Source organism: Capricornis sumatraensis, chromosome 11 (genome assembly GCF_032405125.1).
Source record: "Capricornis sumatraensis isolate serow.1 chromosome 11, serow.2, whole genome shotgun sequence".
Lineage (NCBI taxonomy): Eukaryota > Metazoa > Chordata > Mammalia > Artiodactyla > Bovidae > Capricornis > Capricornis sumatraensis.
The window spans coordinates 83,637,704-83,650,913 of NC_091079.1; the positions used below are offsets into that span (position 1 = coordinate 83,637,704).

Consider the following 13,210-nt stretch of genomic DNA (forward strand, 5'->3'; position numbering starts at 1 on the left):
AGCGGTAGAACTCACAGGAGTCCAAGCAACAGCATCAGCTACAGTTACAAAATATATTTTATGAAATGCAGAAACAATACCGAAACACTTAGGTTTGGCATGCTAAAAGGCACATTAACTGTTCTTCTGGCAATGAAATATTAGAATGTGGAAAAAGTTTCTCAAGCATTTCCTACCTGCTGGCCATATTCCACTCAAGGGCTGGATTCTGAGAATTTCTTTCAGTCTCTGTTAGCACCCCTCCTGTGCCATTTTCCTTTTCTGGTTTCAGTTGATCCCACTGAGCAGTACCAATATTGATCGACTGCAGATCTATTTGGTATTGTCGGTCTTCAATCTCTGACCCAGGGTCTCGAAGAATTCCTAAATTCAAGGCTCTTCTGTAAAGGCAGTGAAGAAAAGTAATCAGATAAAATAAGTATTCTATGCTTATTTTGCTCACTAACATCTTGCTATTACCATTTTTCCCCACGTTGGATTACTAAGTTAATGAAATCTATGAAGCAGGTATTATAAACTTACCACATACTAATGATTTTAAAATGTATCAAAAAGTTAGTACTTAGTGTATCTACTTTATAATAAGTTCTTATGTTATTCTCAGCACTGTTATTTTTCTAAATAAATACTTTTACATATATGATTTAAATCCTTGAGCTGTCGTGAGGTTGTAATACCTCCTTTTTTACTAAAGAGAAAATAATACAGAGTTGTTGAAAGACTTAGCCAAAGTTAACTGAGTTAGTATGTGGCCAAAACTCCAAGTTAAATCCAAGTTTTGCTTCAAAACTCTGTCTTCTTTCCAATGTTAAACATCTATTTTTTTTCCTCAGCACTTTGATGTCTTGTTAGGAAAAGTGTTGAAGCTTTGTGAATTTACTTAATTCCCCTACCCTTTGCCTTTAGTCCTTTATATAACCCACTACCACATAGACTAAATTATTGACAAAACTTCATTGTTTACTGATGTAGAAATACAGTAAGGATTATTGGCTGATATAGAGTTGGAACTTTCATCTTATTGGACCCAAGGCTAAGCAAATGAATAAAATTATCAGCAGCTTAAAGCTAGATTAGAGAAAGTAAATGGGTCAAATTTTTCATGAAGGTTTTAGAATGAAATAGCAAGGCACTGTGACAGGATAAGAAGAATAGGGTTTGGGAATTGCAAGCCAGGTAAGTTTAAGTTTGTAAGAGTTGGGAATTTTTTGGTTATGTTGGTTCATAAATTCTTTAAAATGAGTAACCAAAAGGAAAGTAACATTTTTCCTCCAAGAAAGTTTCAATCAATAAATAATTGAAATTACATAGAGGGTAAAAACAGTTGTTACAAATATAGACACAACTGTAGAGATTAGAAAAAATACAATTAGTTATACCAATTGAACACTAATGAAACAAATTAGTGGAGGGAGAGGGAAGAAATCACTTGAGTCTTAGTGTGAAAATTAAAGACAGTATGAATATGATCAAGACTATGTCTTGGCTAAGTAAACAGTGAGGGTCAGACCATGTCCAGAAGTTGGTCAAATACTGATGGAAGGTGGATGACTACTGAGACCCTAGATGGCAGGTGTCCCCAGATACATAGGAATGGAGATGGCATGCATCAGGCCAGACAGCGTGACGGCTGAGACTAATGAATTCAAATCAAGAGAAGAGGAGGGAGAGGACTGCAAATGAACGATCAGATAGCTCAGGTAGGGAAATATTAATATAACACGGTGTTACAATAAGGAAACAGGAAAGAAACAGGCGTTGGTCAAGAAGTCATAATGTGAGGCAGAGAAACACAGATGGATGGAGTCTCAGTATTATCCTAAGGTGAGTGTTGAATCTAATTTTCATCTTTTTTCTAACTTAGAAAAGTTCTGTCTAGGAAAGAGCACGCAAAGAAAGGCAGCCTAAAGTTTGACACGAACCCATAAAATGGGTCATGAACATTTTCATTTTGCCTTAATGAAGGTAAAGAAAAAGAGAGTGAATGCAGGTGCAGGTTGTGGGGGGAGTAACCTTTTGAGTCCCCCTATTTTGGCAGAATGTTCTTTCATTTGAATACTTGTGTAATTCTATTAATTCTAAAGACCGATCTCAAACTTCACTGTTTTAAAAATTGTATTTCTCTATTTTGGGGTCTTTGTTGCTGCACGCTGGCAGCAACTGAGGCATCTCCTTAGTTGTGGTACATGTGCTTCTCAATCATTGTGTGGCTTCTGTTGCAGAGCAAGGGCTCTAGAGCACATGGGCTTAAGTAGCTGTGGCTCATGGGCTTAGTTGCCCCACAGCATGTGGGATCTTCTTGGACCAAGATCGAACTCGTGTCCCTTGCAGTGGCAGGTGGATTCTTAACCACGGGACCACCAAGTTAGTCCCTCAAACTTCACTTTCTAAGAAGCCTTTCTTGACCACCCTTTCTTCAAACTCCCCTTTCCCTAAATCTGTGCTCTTAGGGTCTTTCTAAACTTAGAAGTACAAGAACATCACAATCACCTGTCAGTCTTTCTCAAAATAGCATAAATTTCTTGAAGTTAGAATCTACATCTCTTATCAATTGATTAGTAAATGTTGTTTCAAGTCATTGATTCGAACTGAAACAAATCTTTCCAAGTCTCAACTGGAAACAGTATATGTCTACAGCAACAAGAACACCCAGTCTTTACACACTAAACTTCTGCAGTAAGGCCACACAGACTCTGACATAGAGCAAATGTCTTTGGCATCTTGGTAGCCTAGCTTACCACTCCAGTGTTCTTGCCTGGAGAATCCCAGGGACAGAGAGCCTGGTAGGCTGCCATCTCTGGGTTCACACAGAGTCAGACATAACTGAAGCAATTTAGCAGCAGCAGCAGCAGCCTAGCTTACCACTCCAGTGTTCTTGCCTGGAGAATCCCAGGGACGAGGAAGCCTGGTGGGCTGCCGTCTATGGGGTCACACTGAGTCAGACACGACTGAAGTGACTTAGCAGCAGCAGCAGCCTAGCTTATTTCCCTAGATTATTATTCCCACATAAAAATTACATTTATTCAAACTAGCCAGTGCTTTCTGTTGTTGCCTAGTTGCTCAGTCATGTCCGACTCTTTTCTGACCCCACAGACTGTAGCTCGCCAGGCTCCTCTGTCCATGGAATTTTCTAGGCAAGGATACTGGAATGGGTTGCCATTTCCTTTTCCAGGGGATCTTTCAGACCCAGGGATCAAACTCATGTCTCCTGCATTAGCAGGCAGATTCTTTACCACTGAGCCATCAGGGAAGACCCCATACTTTCTACATTTTACAATAAATTTCCTAAGCCTACTTTTAAAGAAAACCAAAATACTTTTAAGAATCCCTTTTTAGAAAGAAAAGGTATGCTTGGAAATAAAATTAGTGCTATATTAAAAGATAACCAAAGCAACCTAGCCCAGCATTAACATCAGCCTTTCTATTTCTCTTGGCACATGGAGAAACTGCAAAATCATGAGATAAAAATCAGAAAAACACTGAATTTCATTAAAGTTTTCACCTATGCTTAAAATGTCCCATATTTAGCCTTGACCTTAAATCAAGCTATTTTCTTATCATCTATCTGTGGAAAACATGACTTTCCACAGGTTCTTCTTCTCAACACAAAAATGGACTATATATTGAACAATAGCTTAATACTTTTAACATGCCAATTTCAAAATTTTAAGAATCAGGATTTGAGATTTTACATTTTTCTCTTTTTGTTCTCCTTTAAAATTAAAATATATGTCATTTTAACCTGATTTGAAATTTCAGAGAATGTACAATATCTGGGTATATAAATCTAACTTAAAAGTTAATTGCCAAACCACTTATATGTGAGTTGTAGAAAATAGGATATGCAAATGACTCATATGAACTCTGGTCTCAAATTTTTCAATGATCCTGAGCTTGGAGAAATTATTTACCTTCTCTGTTTTAATTACGTCAATGTTAAAACTATTATAGAAATAAATAAAATGCATGACTTAAAATTAAACCACTCATGTACTTAGTCACTCAGCTGGGGATTCTCTAGGCAAGAATACTGGAATGGGTTACCATGCGCTCCTCTGGGGGATCTTCCCAACCCAGGGATTGAACCCAGGTCTCCTGCATTCCAGGCAGATTCTTTACTGTCTGAGCCACCAGGGAAGCCCATGAATACTGGAGTGGGTAGTCTATCCCTTCTCCAGGGGATCTTCCCAACCGCGGCTTTGAACCAGGGTCTCCTGCATTGCAGGCGGATTCTTTACCATCTGAGCCACCAGGCAAGCCCAAATCATTCATAAAGAGGTCAATTATAAATTTAATGACCATTCCTGGAGTACATTATCTTATATGGTTCTGAATGAAAGATATACCTCAGTTCAGTTCAGTTGCTCAGTCGTGTCCGACTCTTTGCGACCCCATGAATTGCTAAACGCCAGGCCTCCCTGTCCATCACCAACTCCCGGAGTTCACTCAGACTCACGTCCATCAAGTCGGTGATGCCATCCAGCCATCTCATCCTCTGTCATCCCCTTCTCCTCCTGCCCCCAATCCCTCCCACCATCAGAGTCTTTTCCAATGAGTCAACTCTTCGCATGACATGGCCAAAGTACTTGAGTTTCAGCTTTAGCATCATTCCTTCCAAAGAAATCCCAGGGCTGATCTCCTTCAGAATGGACTGGTTGGATCTCCTTGCAGTCCAAGGGACTCTCAAGAGTCTTCTCCAATACCACAGTTCAAAAACATCAATTCTTCAGTCCTCAGCTTTCTTCACAGTCCAACTCTCACATCCATACATGACCACAGGAAAAACCATAGGCTTGACTAGACGGACCTTAGTCAGCAAAGTAATGTCTCTGCTTTTGAATATGTTATCTAGGTTGGTCATAACTTTTCTTCCAAGGAGTAAGCATCTTTTACTTTCATGGCTGCAGTCACCATCTGCAGTGATTTTGGAGCCCAAGAAAATAAAGTCTGACACTGTTTCCACTGTTTCCCCATCTATTTCCCATAAAGTGATGGGACCGGATGCCATGATCTTCGTTTTCTGAATGTTGAGCTTTAAGCCAACTTTCTCACTCTCCACCTTCACTTTCATCAAGAGGCTTTTTAGTTCCTCTTCATTTTCTGCCATTAGGGTGGTGTCATCTGCATATCTGAGGTGATTGATATTTCTCCCAGCAATCTTGATTCCAGCTTGTGTTTCTTCCAGTCCAGCATTTCTCATGATGTACTCTGCACAGAAGTTAAATAAGCAGGGTGACAATATATATACAGCCTTGACGTACTCCTTTTCCTATTTGGAACCAGTCTGTTGTTTCATGTCCAGTTCTAACTGCTGCTTCCTGACCTGCATACAGGTTTCTCAAGAGGCAGGTTAGGTGGTCTGGTATTCCCATCTCTTTCAGAATTTTCCACAGTTTATTGTGATCCACACAGTCAAAGGCTTTGGCATAGTCCAGAAAGCAGAAATAGATGTTTTTCTGGAACTCTCTTGCTTTTTCCATGATCCAGCGGATGTTGGCAATTTGATCTCTGGTTCCTCTGCCTTTTCTAAAACCAGCTTGAACATCAGGAAGTTCACGGTTCTCGAATTGCTGAAGCCTGCCTTGGAGAATTTTGAGCATTACTTTACTAGCATGTGAGATGAGTGCAATTGTGCGGTAGTTTGAACTGACCACCAGATAATCATAGATGCACAGGCACCAAGAGAGAACAAAGTCAACTTTTCTAATTATGAAAGAACTATTAATGAAAACTATAAAGATAGATGCTCTTTAATATTTCCATGGTTACCAGTATCCAAAATATGGCATATTAGAAAATCTGAGTGAATCTTTTGAGTGAAATAACTAAAATGCTTGAAGACAATTTAAAGCATCTTTTAAAATACATTTCAGGGCTGGCCAGAGAATAGAAGGTGCAAAGTCATCACAAAAAATGTGAGAACAGGAACAGTAAAAAATGAGCACCTGCCAAAGCCAGCTTTTCCTCTTAGGATTTCTGCTGAATCCTACAGTGATTTTCTGCTAAGTGCATAGGAAGTGAAAAAGCTCAAAGCCCACCTAAGGAGATGGATGAATCTACTTAATAGGAGACTGCATAGAAAGCTGGGGTTATGAAGGTCTTGAAAGGGTGATTTAAAAATAGCTCTCCTAGGACAACCTGTGACAGAACAGTTCTGCGTCTTGTGATGGTAGTTATATGAATGTACATATGTGGTAAAACACACATATAGACATATAGATACAAATGGTTAAGAATACAACTGGTGAGGGAATTTCCTGGTGGTCCAGTGATTAAGGCTCTGAGCTCCCAATACAGGGAGCACAGGTTTGACTCCCGGTTGGGGATAACAACCCATATGCCATCTGTTATGGCCAAAAATCCAAAGAAGAAACAAACAAAAAACAGGAAAAAATATGCTGGTGAAATCTGAATACAACTGTGGATTGTACTGATTCAATATCCTGGTTTTGATATTGTACTATATAGAATGCTTTCTAGGTGGCAGGCAGTGGTAAAGAATCCATCTGTCAATGCAGGAGATATGGGTTCGAACCCTGGGTCAGGAAGATCCCCTAGAGTAGGAAATAGCAACACACGCCAGTATTCTTGACTGAAGAAATCCATGGGGTTGCAAAGAGTTGGACACAACAGAGCATGCATGTACTATTACTATAGTTATGCAAGAAGTCATGCAAGATCTAAAACCATAAAACTCCTAGAAGTAAACAAAGGGGTGTATGCTCTATGACATTGGTCTTGGCAGTGATTTTTTTGGATTTGACATGAAAAACAAAGATAACAAAAGTAAAAATAAACAAGTGTGATTACATGAAACTAAAAATCTACTCAGCAAAGAAAATTATCAACAAAATGAAAAGGCAACCTCCAGAATGAAAATATTTCCAATATTTAAATGTCTGGTAAGAGGTTATATCCAAAATATAAGAGGAATTCATATAAATCCATAGAGAGGAAAAAAGAAAACAATTAAAAAGTTGGGAAAGGATCTGAATAGATATTTTTCCAATGAGATGTAATTGGCTAAAAGGTACATGAAAAGGTCCTCACTAGTTATCAGAAAAAAATGCAAATCCAAACCATAATGAGATTTTCACCTCATCACTGTTAGGGTATCCATTAGCAATAAGACAAGGTGTAATAAATGTGGGAAGGATATGGAAAAAAGGAAACCCTTGTACATCGTTGTTTGGAATGTAAACTCAAACAACCCCTATGTAAAACAGAACAGAGGTTCCTCAAGAAATTAAAAGCAGAATCAGCATATGGCCCAGCAATCTCATTTCTGGCTATATATCCAAATATATATATATATAAAGAAATCATTAATTTCAAGGAGCTATCTGTACTTCCACATTCATGGCAGCATTGCTCAAAAGCCTCTTCCATATTTTGAATGGAAACAACCTGACTGTCCCTCAATGAATGAATAAACAGATCAAGAAAATAGAGCAGATGCAGTTGACCCTTGAACAATTTGGAGTTTAGTGGCACCAACTCTCTATTCTATAAGCCACAGTTCCTCCTTATCAGTGATTGTACATTCACAATATTTATTATTGAAAAAAAGAGTGTATGAGTGGATCCATGACACAGTGTTGATGGGTCAACAGAATATACAATGAATTTTTATTCAGCCTTAAAAGTTTCCATCATTTGTGAATTTCTATGTTTTAATCTACATCTTATTTATATTATGCTGTGTGAAATAAGCCAGAGAAAAACAAATATTGAATAGTGTCACTTACATGTGGAAATTTTTAAAAAGTCAAATTCATAGAAACAGAACAGAAAAGTGGTTTCCATGGGCTAAGGTGTTGGGGAATTAGGAAGAGGTTGGTAAAGGGGCACAAATTTTCAGTTATAAAATGAGTAAGATTGAGGATCTAATGTATCACATCCGTGACTACAGTCGACAACACTATTATAAAACTGGAATTTGCTAAGAGAGTAGTACTTAAATGTTCTACAGACACAAAAAAGGGTAAGTATGCCAGGTGATGGATATGCTGACTCAATGAGGGAGTCCTTTCACAATGTATACATATCAAATCATAAAGTGTACACTTTGAATATCTTACAATTTTATTTGTCAATCATACTGCAAAGAAGCTGGGGAAAAGTTTACACTGAAGGGAACTAGTTAAAGAGGACACAGAAGATGTATTTACAACTTGGTGGAAATTTGTATTTACATTTTAAAAGATTTTAAAAATGGAAAAAAGCCCTGCTAAGGTCCATGTTAAAAAAGACAAGGTAACTTATCAACTTACCCATCTTGACCTTAGCATTAGCACAAGGTGAAAAAAAAATTCCCTCTAAGACTTTGCCATCATAAGACAGCATCTTGTGGTTTGAGTTGCTAATGTGGCATGAAACAATTTTAATTTGGAGAAGCTTGTCCCAGGTAGATAGTGCTAGCAGATGACAGGTAAAAGCAAATTCTCTTAAGATGAACTCAATCTCAACTCAAAGAATTTTCACAGACTTATTCCAAGTGAAATGAGATACTAACTGGGCAGAAGAAACAGACACTCAAAGACTTCACAAACTGGATGAGTAGACATGAAATATAACTGTTTATAAAGAAGAATGGTTTTCAAAGTATGAACAGGCTTATGAAGATATGCAGATGGCAAATAGGTATAATGAAAAGATGCTCCATGTGGTACATCGTCAGGAAGAAGCAAATTAAAACAAAAAGATACCATTATACACCTATTAGAATGGCCAAAATCCAGAAGACTGACAACACCAGGTGCTGGTGAGGACGTGAAGCAACTGGAAATCTCATATACTATCGGTAGGCATGCAAAATGGGATAGCCACTTTGGAAGATAGTTTGGCAGTTTCTTAGAAAACTAAATATACTCTTACTATATGAGCCAATAACTGTACTCCTTGGTTTCTACGCAAAGGAGTTGAGAACATGTCTATACATACAGGTGCACATCAATGTTTAGAGCAGTTTTCTTCATAATTGTCAAAACTGGAAGCAACCAAGATTTCCTTTTGGAGACGGACCTGACAATCCACTCCAGTATTCTTGCCTAGAGAATCCCATGGACAGAGGAGCCTGGTGGGATACAGCCTAGGGGGTCTCAAAGAGTCAGATGCGACTGAGCAGCTAACACACTGGTGGCTCAGACAGTAGAGAATCTGTTTGCAGTGCGGGAGACCCAGTTTTGATCCCTGGGTCAGGAAGATCCCCTGGGGTAAGAAATGGCAATCCACTCCAGTATTCTTGCCTGGAAAATTCCATGGACAGAGGAGTCTGGTGGGCCACAGTTCATGGGGTCGCAAAGAGACGGACACGACTGAGGTATATCACAAAAGATGTTCTTTAGTACATGGATGTGGAAATAAATTGTGGTAAATCCTATTATTCAACGCAAAAAGGAAATGAGCTATCAAGCCAAGAAAAAGACAACATAAGGATCATTAAAGACATATTACTAAGTGAAAGAAGCTAATCTGAAAAGGCTATATACTGAATAATTTCAAGTATATGTCATTTTGGAAAAAGTGAAACTATGGTGACAATAAAATGATCAATTGCTGAATGGGGTTGGTCAGTGGGAGGAATTTGAGGGCAGTGAAAATAGTCTATGTGATACTATAATGATGGATACATGTCTTATCATAAATGTGTCCACAACCAAAAGGTGTTGCTAGTGGTAAAGAACCTGGCTGCCAGAGCAGGAGACACAAGATAACGTGGGTTTGATTCCTAGGTCAGGAAGATCAACTGGAGTAGGAAACTGCAACCCACTCCAGTATTATTGCCTGGAAAATTCCATGGACAGAGGAGCCTGGCCGGCTATAGTCCATGGGGTCACAAAGAGCTGGATACGACTGAGCACACAGGGAGATAACACAGTGAATGCCCACTCATGGAGGCACTACTTGCAGAGATACCATTCTTCTACAATTGCTGAAAAATGCCAAACCTTCAAAGAAGCAGCCCAGGGAAGCCCCAGAAATAATAAGGAAGAAACTGGTAAATATATGGGTAAAACTAAAGAAACAGTATCTTTAAAATATTAAATAATGCCCAAATCATGAGGCAAAATTAAGCTAAAAATAAGACTCTGGACAATGATAGTGTATAAACCAGGGGATCAGGTAATTTGAGGTACATATGCTCAGTTGTGTCCCACTCTTTATGACCCCATGGACTACAGTCTGCCAGGCTCCTCTGTCCACAGAATTTTCTAGGCAAGGACACTGGAGCAGGCTGACATTTTCTACTTCAGGAGGATCCTCCCAACCCAGGGATTAAACCTGTGTCTCTTGTATCTCTTGCATTGGCAGGCAGACGCTTTAATCTGAAGTAAAGTATTCCAAATTCCTTGCATTTGAGAGGAAGGGGGATAAAGACAAAGATATTTAACTTCAGACTTTGTTAAGCACATCTGCTAAAATAGCCAGAGTAATAACGAAAATAATAGACATGAAACGTATAACTTTAAAATAAGTGGGGAAGAGATCAGAATGTAAGAAAAGAAAAACAGCAGAAAAAGTTGGATAAATATCTCATAATAAGAATAAATCCAAAAATAACTACCGTCAGAGTAAATATAAATGATTTAAGCTGTCCAATTAAAAGATAAAACTTCAGATTGGTTTTAACAAACTACAGTTTTATTCTGTTTTTAATGAAATATACCTCAAACTTAAGTGCACAGGAAAATTAAGAGTCAATAAATGGAAAAAATATATGGAGGCCAAAAGAAAGACAGAGTAGTTATATTGACATCTGACAACATAAAATTTAAGGAAAAAAATTATGATAGGCTTATTACCTAAATTTAAAAGATCCAATGCTTGGAAGTTAAGACAGTTTTAAATTTATTTGGAATGATATAAACTTGACACATAGAAAAACGGACACATCCACAAAGAGAAACTGACAAATGTATTCACTCGTGGTGGAAAATTTTAACCTATCTCTCTCAGTAATGAACAGACTAAGCACATTATGAAAAAAGTAAAATACAGAAAATTTTAAAAATACAATTAAATAAATCTGATGAAATGGACATTTATATAGCACTGTATCCAACAAATGTATAATAATAATTTTTGTCAAGCCCATAGGAACATTTTTTGAAACCAAGTACCTGGGAGGCAATAAAACTAGCCTCAACACATTTCAGTAGGTTAGTATCACACAGACTAAATATGTGGGCATAAAACAATTAAGTTAGACATTTTATTTTAAAGAAAGGATTTGGAAAATTGACTGTATTTTTAGATTTAAAGACACACTTCTATGTTAAGTCAATCCCTGGGCAAAAAAAAAAAAAATTAGAAATACTTAAAAACAAAATGTGTATTAAAGGTTGTAGGATGCAGTTAAAGCGGCACTTTGAGGGAAATTTATTGTCTAAGATGTTGTTTTAACAAAAAAAGAAAGGCTCAAAATTAATGAGTTAAATATAAAAAGCCAAAATAAACTAAAAGGGGGGGAGGGAGGAAAAAAAAGAGCAGAAATAAATGAAACAAAAAAGGCAGAGAAAATCAACAGAACCAAAAATAGACAAACTTAGCATTCAAGGGGGAAAAAAAAGAAATAAAGAATGAAGTCCAATAAATTATACTTGCAATAAAAAAGGAAACATAACTATGATGTTCTGGAGATTAAACAGATAATAAGAGATTAGGAAGATTTGAAGCAATAAAGATTTTACAACTTGTTTTGGAAAAAAATCTATCTGACTTATCACTGTCCCTGGAAGGCAATTTCTTATCCCTTTCCCCAAAGGGATGAACATAAACATTGTCCTCTCATTTCTTCCACCAAATATAATGTTATTTCTAATATAGCTCTTTTTCTAGACAAAACTGATCATTTAAAACCTATATCCTGATAGTATAAAACTACTGGCAATATAGTAACTGGTGAAAAACAACCAAGGTCTTTCCCCCCCCCTTTTTTTTTTGGTCTCAGTCAGTCAAGACTATCAAAAGTGCATCCTCCTACCTAAATAGCCCTGTCTCCAATGAGCTAAGTTGCATTTGTTCATATAAAGACTATTTAGTGGGCTGCCTGCTAGGTCCTCCGACAGGGCCTGAGGATAGTGGGTCTCTACTCTCTGACAGACAGAGGCAATGACAAAATTGTCAGTGTTAAACAAGGTTAGGTAGAGAATGCATTTGGAAACACACAGGAGGGACACCCGACCCAGATCTGAGGAGCCCAGGAAAGAGGAAGCAGTGTTAAAAGGAGCTCAAAAAGCCCAATCTCATTTACCACAAAGAAGAAAGTACTTAGGAGCAGAAACAACAGGTTCAAAATTGTAAGAGAGCAATCCATCCAGAAACCCTGAAGAGGCTCTAAACGGCTGTAAAGCCATGAGGCTGGAGAGGCTTTAAGCCAAAGACAGGCCATTCTTCACAAAGTGTGAGGGGCCTGTACCAGCCTGCTTTGTGGATAAAGAGGTATGGCCCACAGGTTAGGCTTACCTAACAAAATGGCATTTTCTCCTCTGTCAAAAAGCTTATAGAAATTATGCAGTAGCAGAGTAGTCAAGAGCAGAGAAAGAAGTGGGTTTCTGTCTTGATTATAAAAATTAAATGAGATAATATACAGAGAGCCTAGCACAAAACTAGACACACCATAGAAACCTCAGTGTTAGGGAAAAAACCATCCACTCTTATTCTCTCCTAAGCCTTTACAAAACATGTCAAATAGAAATGAACTGCCTGGAAAGTGAGAACAAGAGAGACTTGTCCCAGACAAAGCACATATTAAGATTCTGAAAAACAAATTCCTGAGAAAACAGAGCACCATGGAGCTAGAATTTAATTAATCCAACTGAATAAATTCTACCTATATTTAATCTATTTCATCAATCTAAGAATATTTTAATATTAATAGCATGCTCATCAGTATGTAATAAAACCCTTAAGACAAAACACATTTTATCAGGGAAAATCTAGGCCAATTAAAAATACAGTTGTATCTTTAAAAAAAAAAATCACTTCCCCAACAAATTTTTAGCCTCCTGAGAGATCAAATGCAATAAATAATGTATCTCCTCTGCAGAGAGTTTTCCAAGTATAAAAATTTAAATTATTATTATAAATAATAAAGGTAGGCCATTTGACATCAGTTTAATATAAAGATTAAATATATTTCAAAGCAATAGCTACTATTTACAAACTGTACAAGTTTAGTTTGATAGTTTGATTTTGCTCTGATAAA

General features: G+C 37.5%; 1 protein-coding gene across 2 annotated transcripts in view; it reads right to left on the reverse strand.

The window, feature by feature from the left end:
• The window catches only part of VPS13B (vacuolar protein sorting 13 homolog B), a 779,806-nt gene that overhangs the window by 304,407 nt on the left and 462,189 nt on the right, over positions 1–13,210 (reverse strand). For both annotated transcript variants that reach the window (XM_068984062.1, XM_068984063.1), the window contains exon 30: positions 177–380. In XM_068984062.1, coding sequence (XP_068840163.1) covers positions 177–380 — 204 coding nt within the window. The remainder of the gene's footprint in view (positions 1–176; positions 381–13,210) is intronic.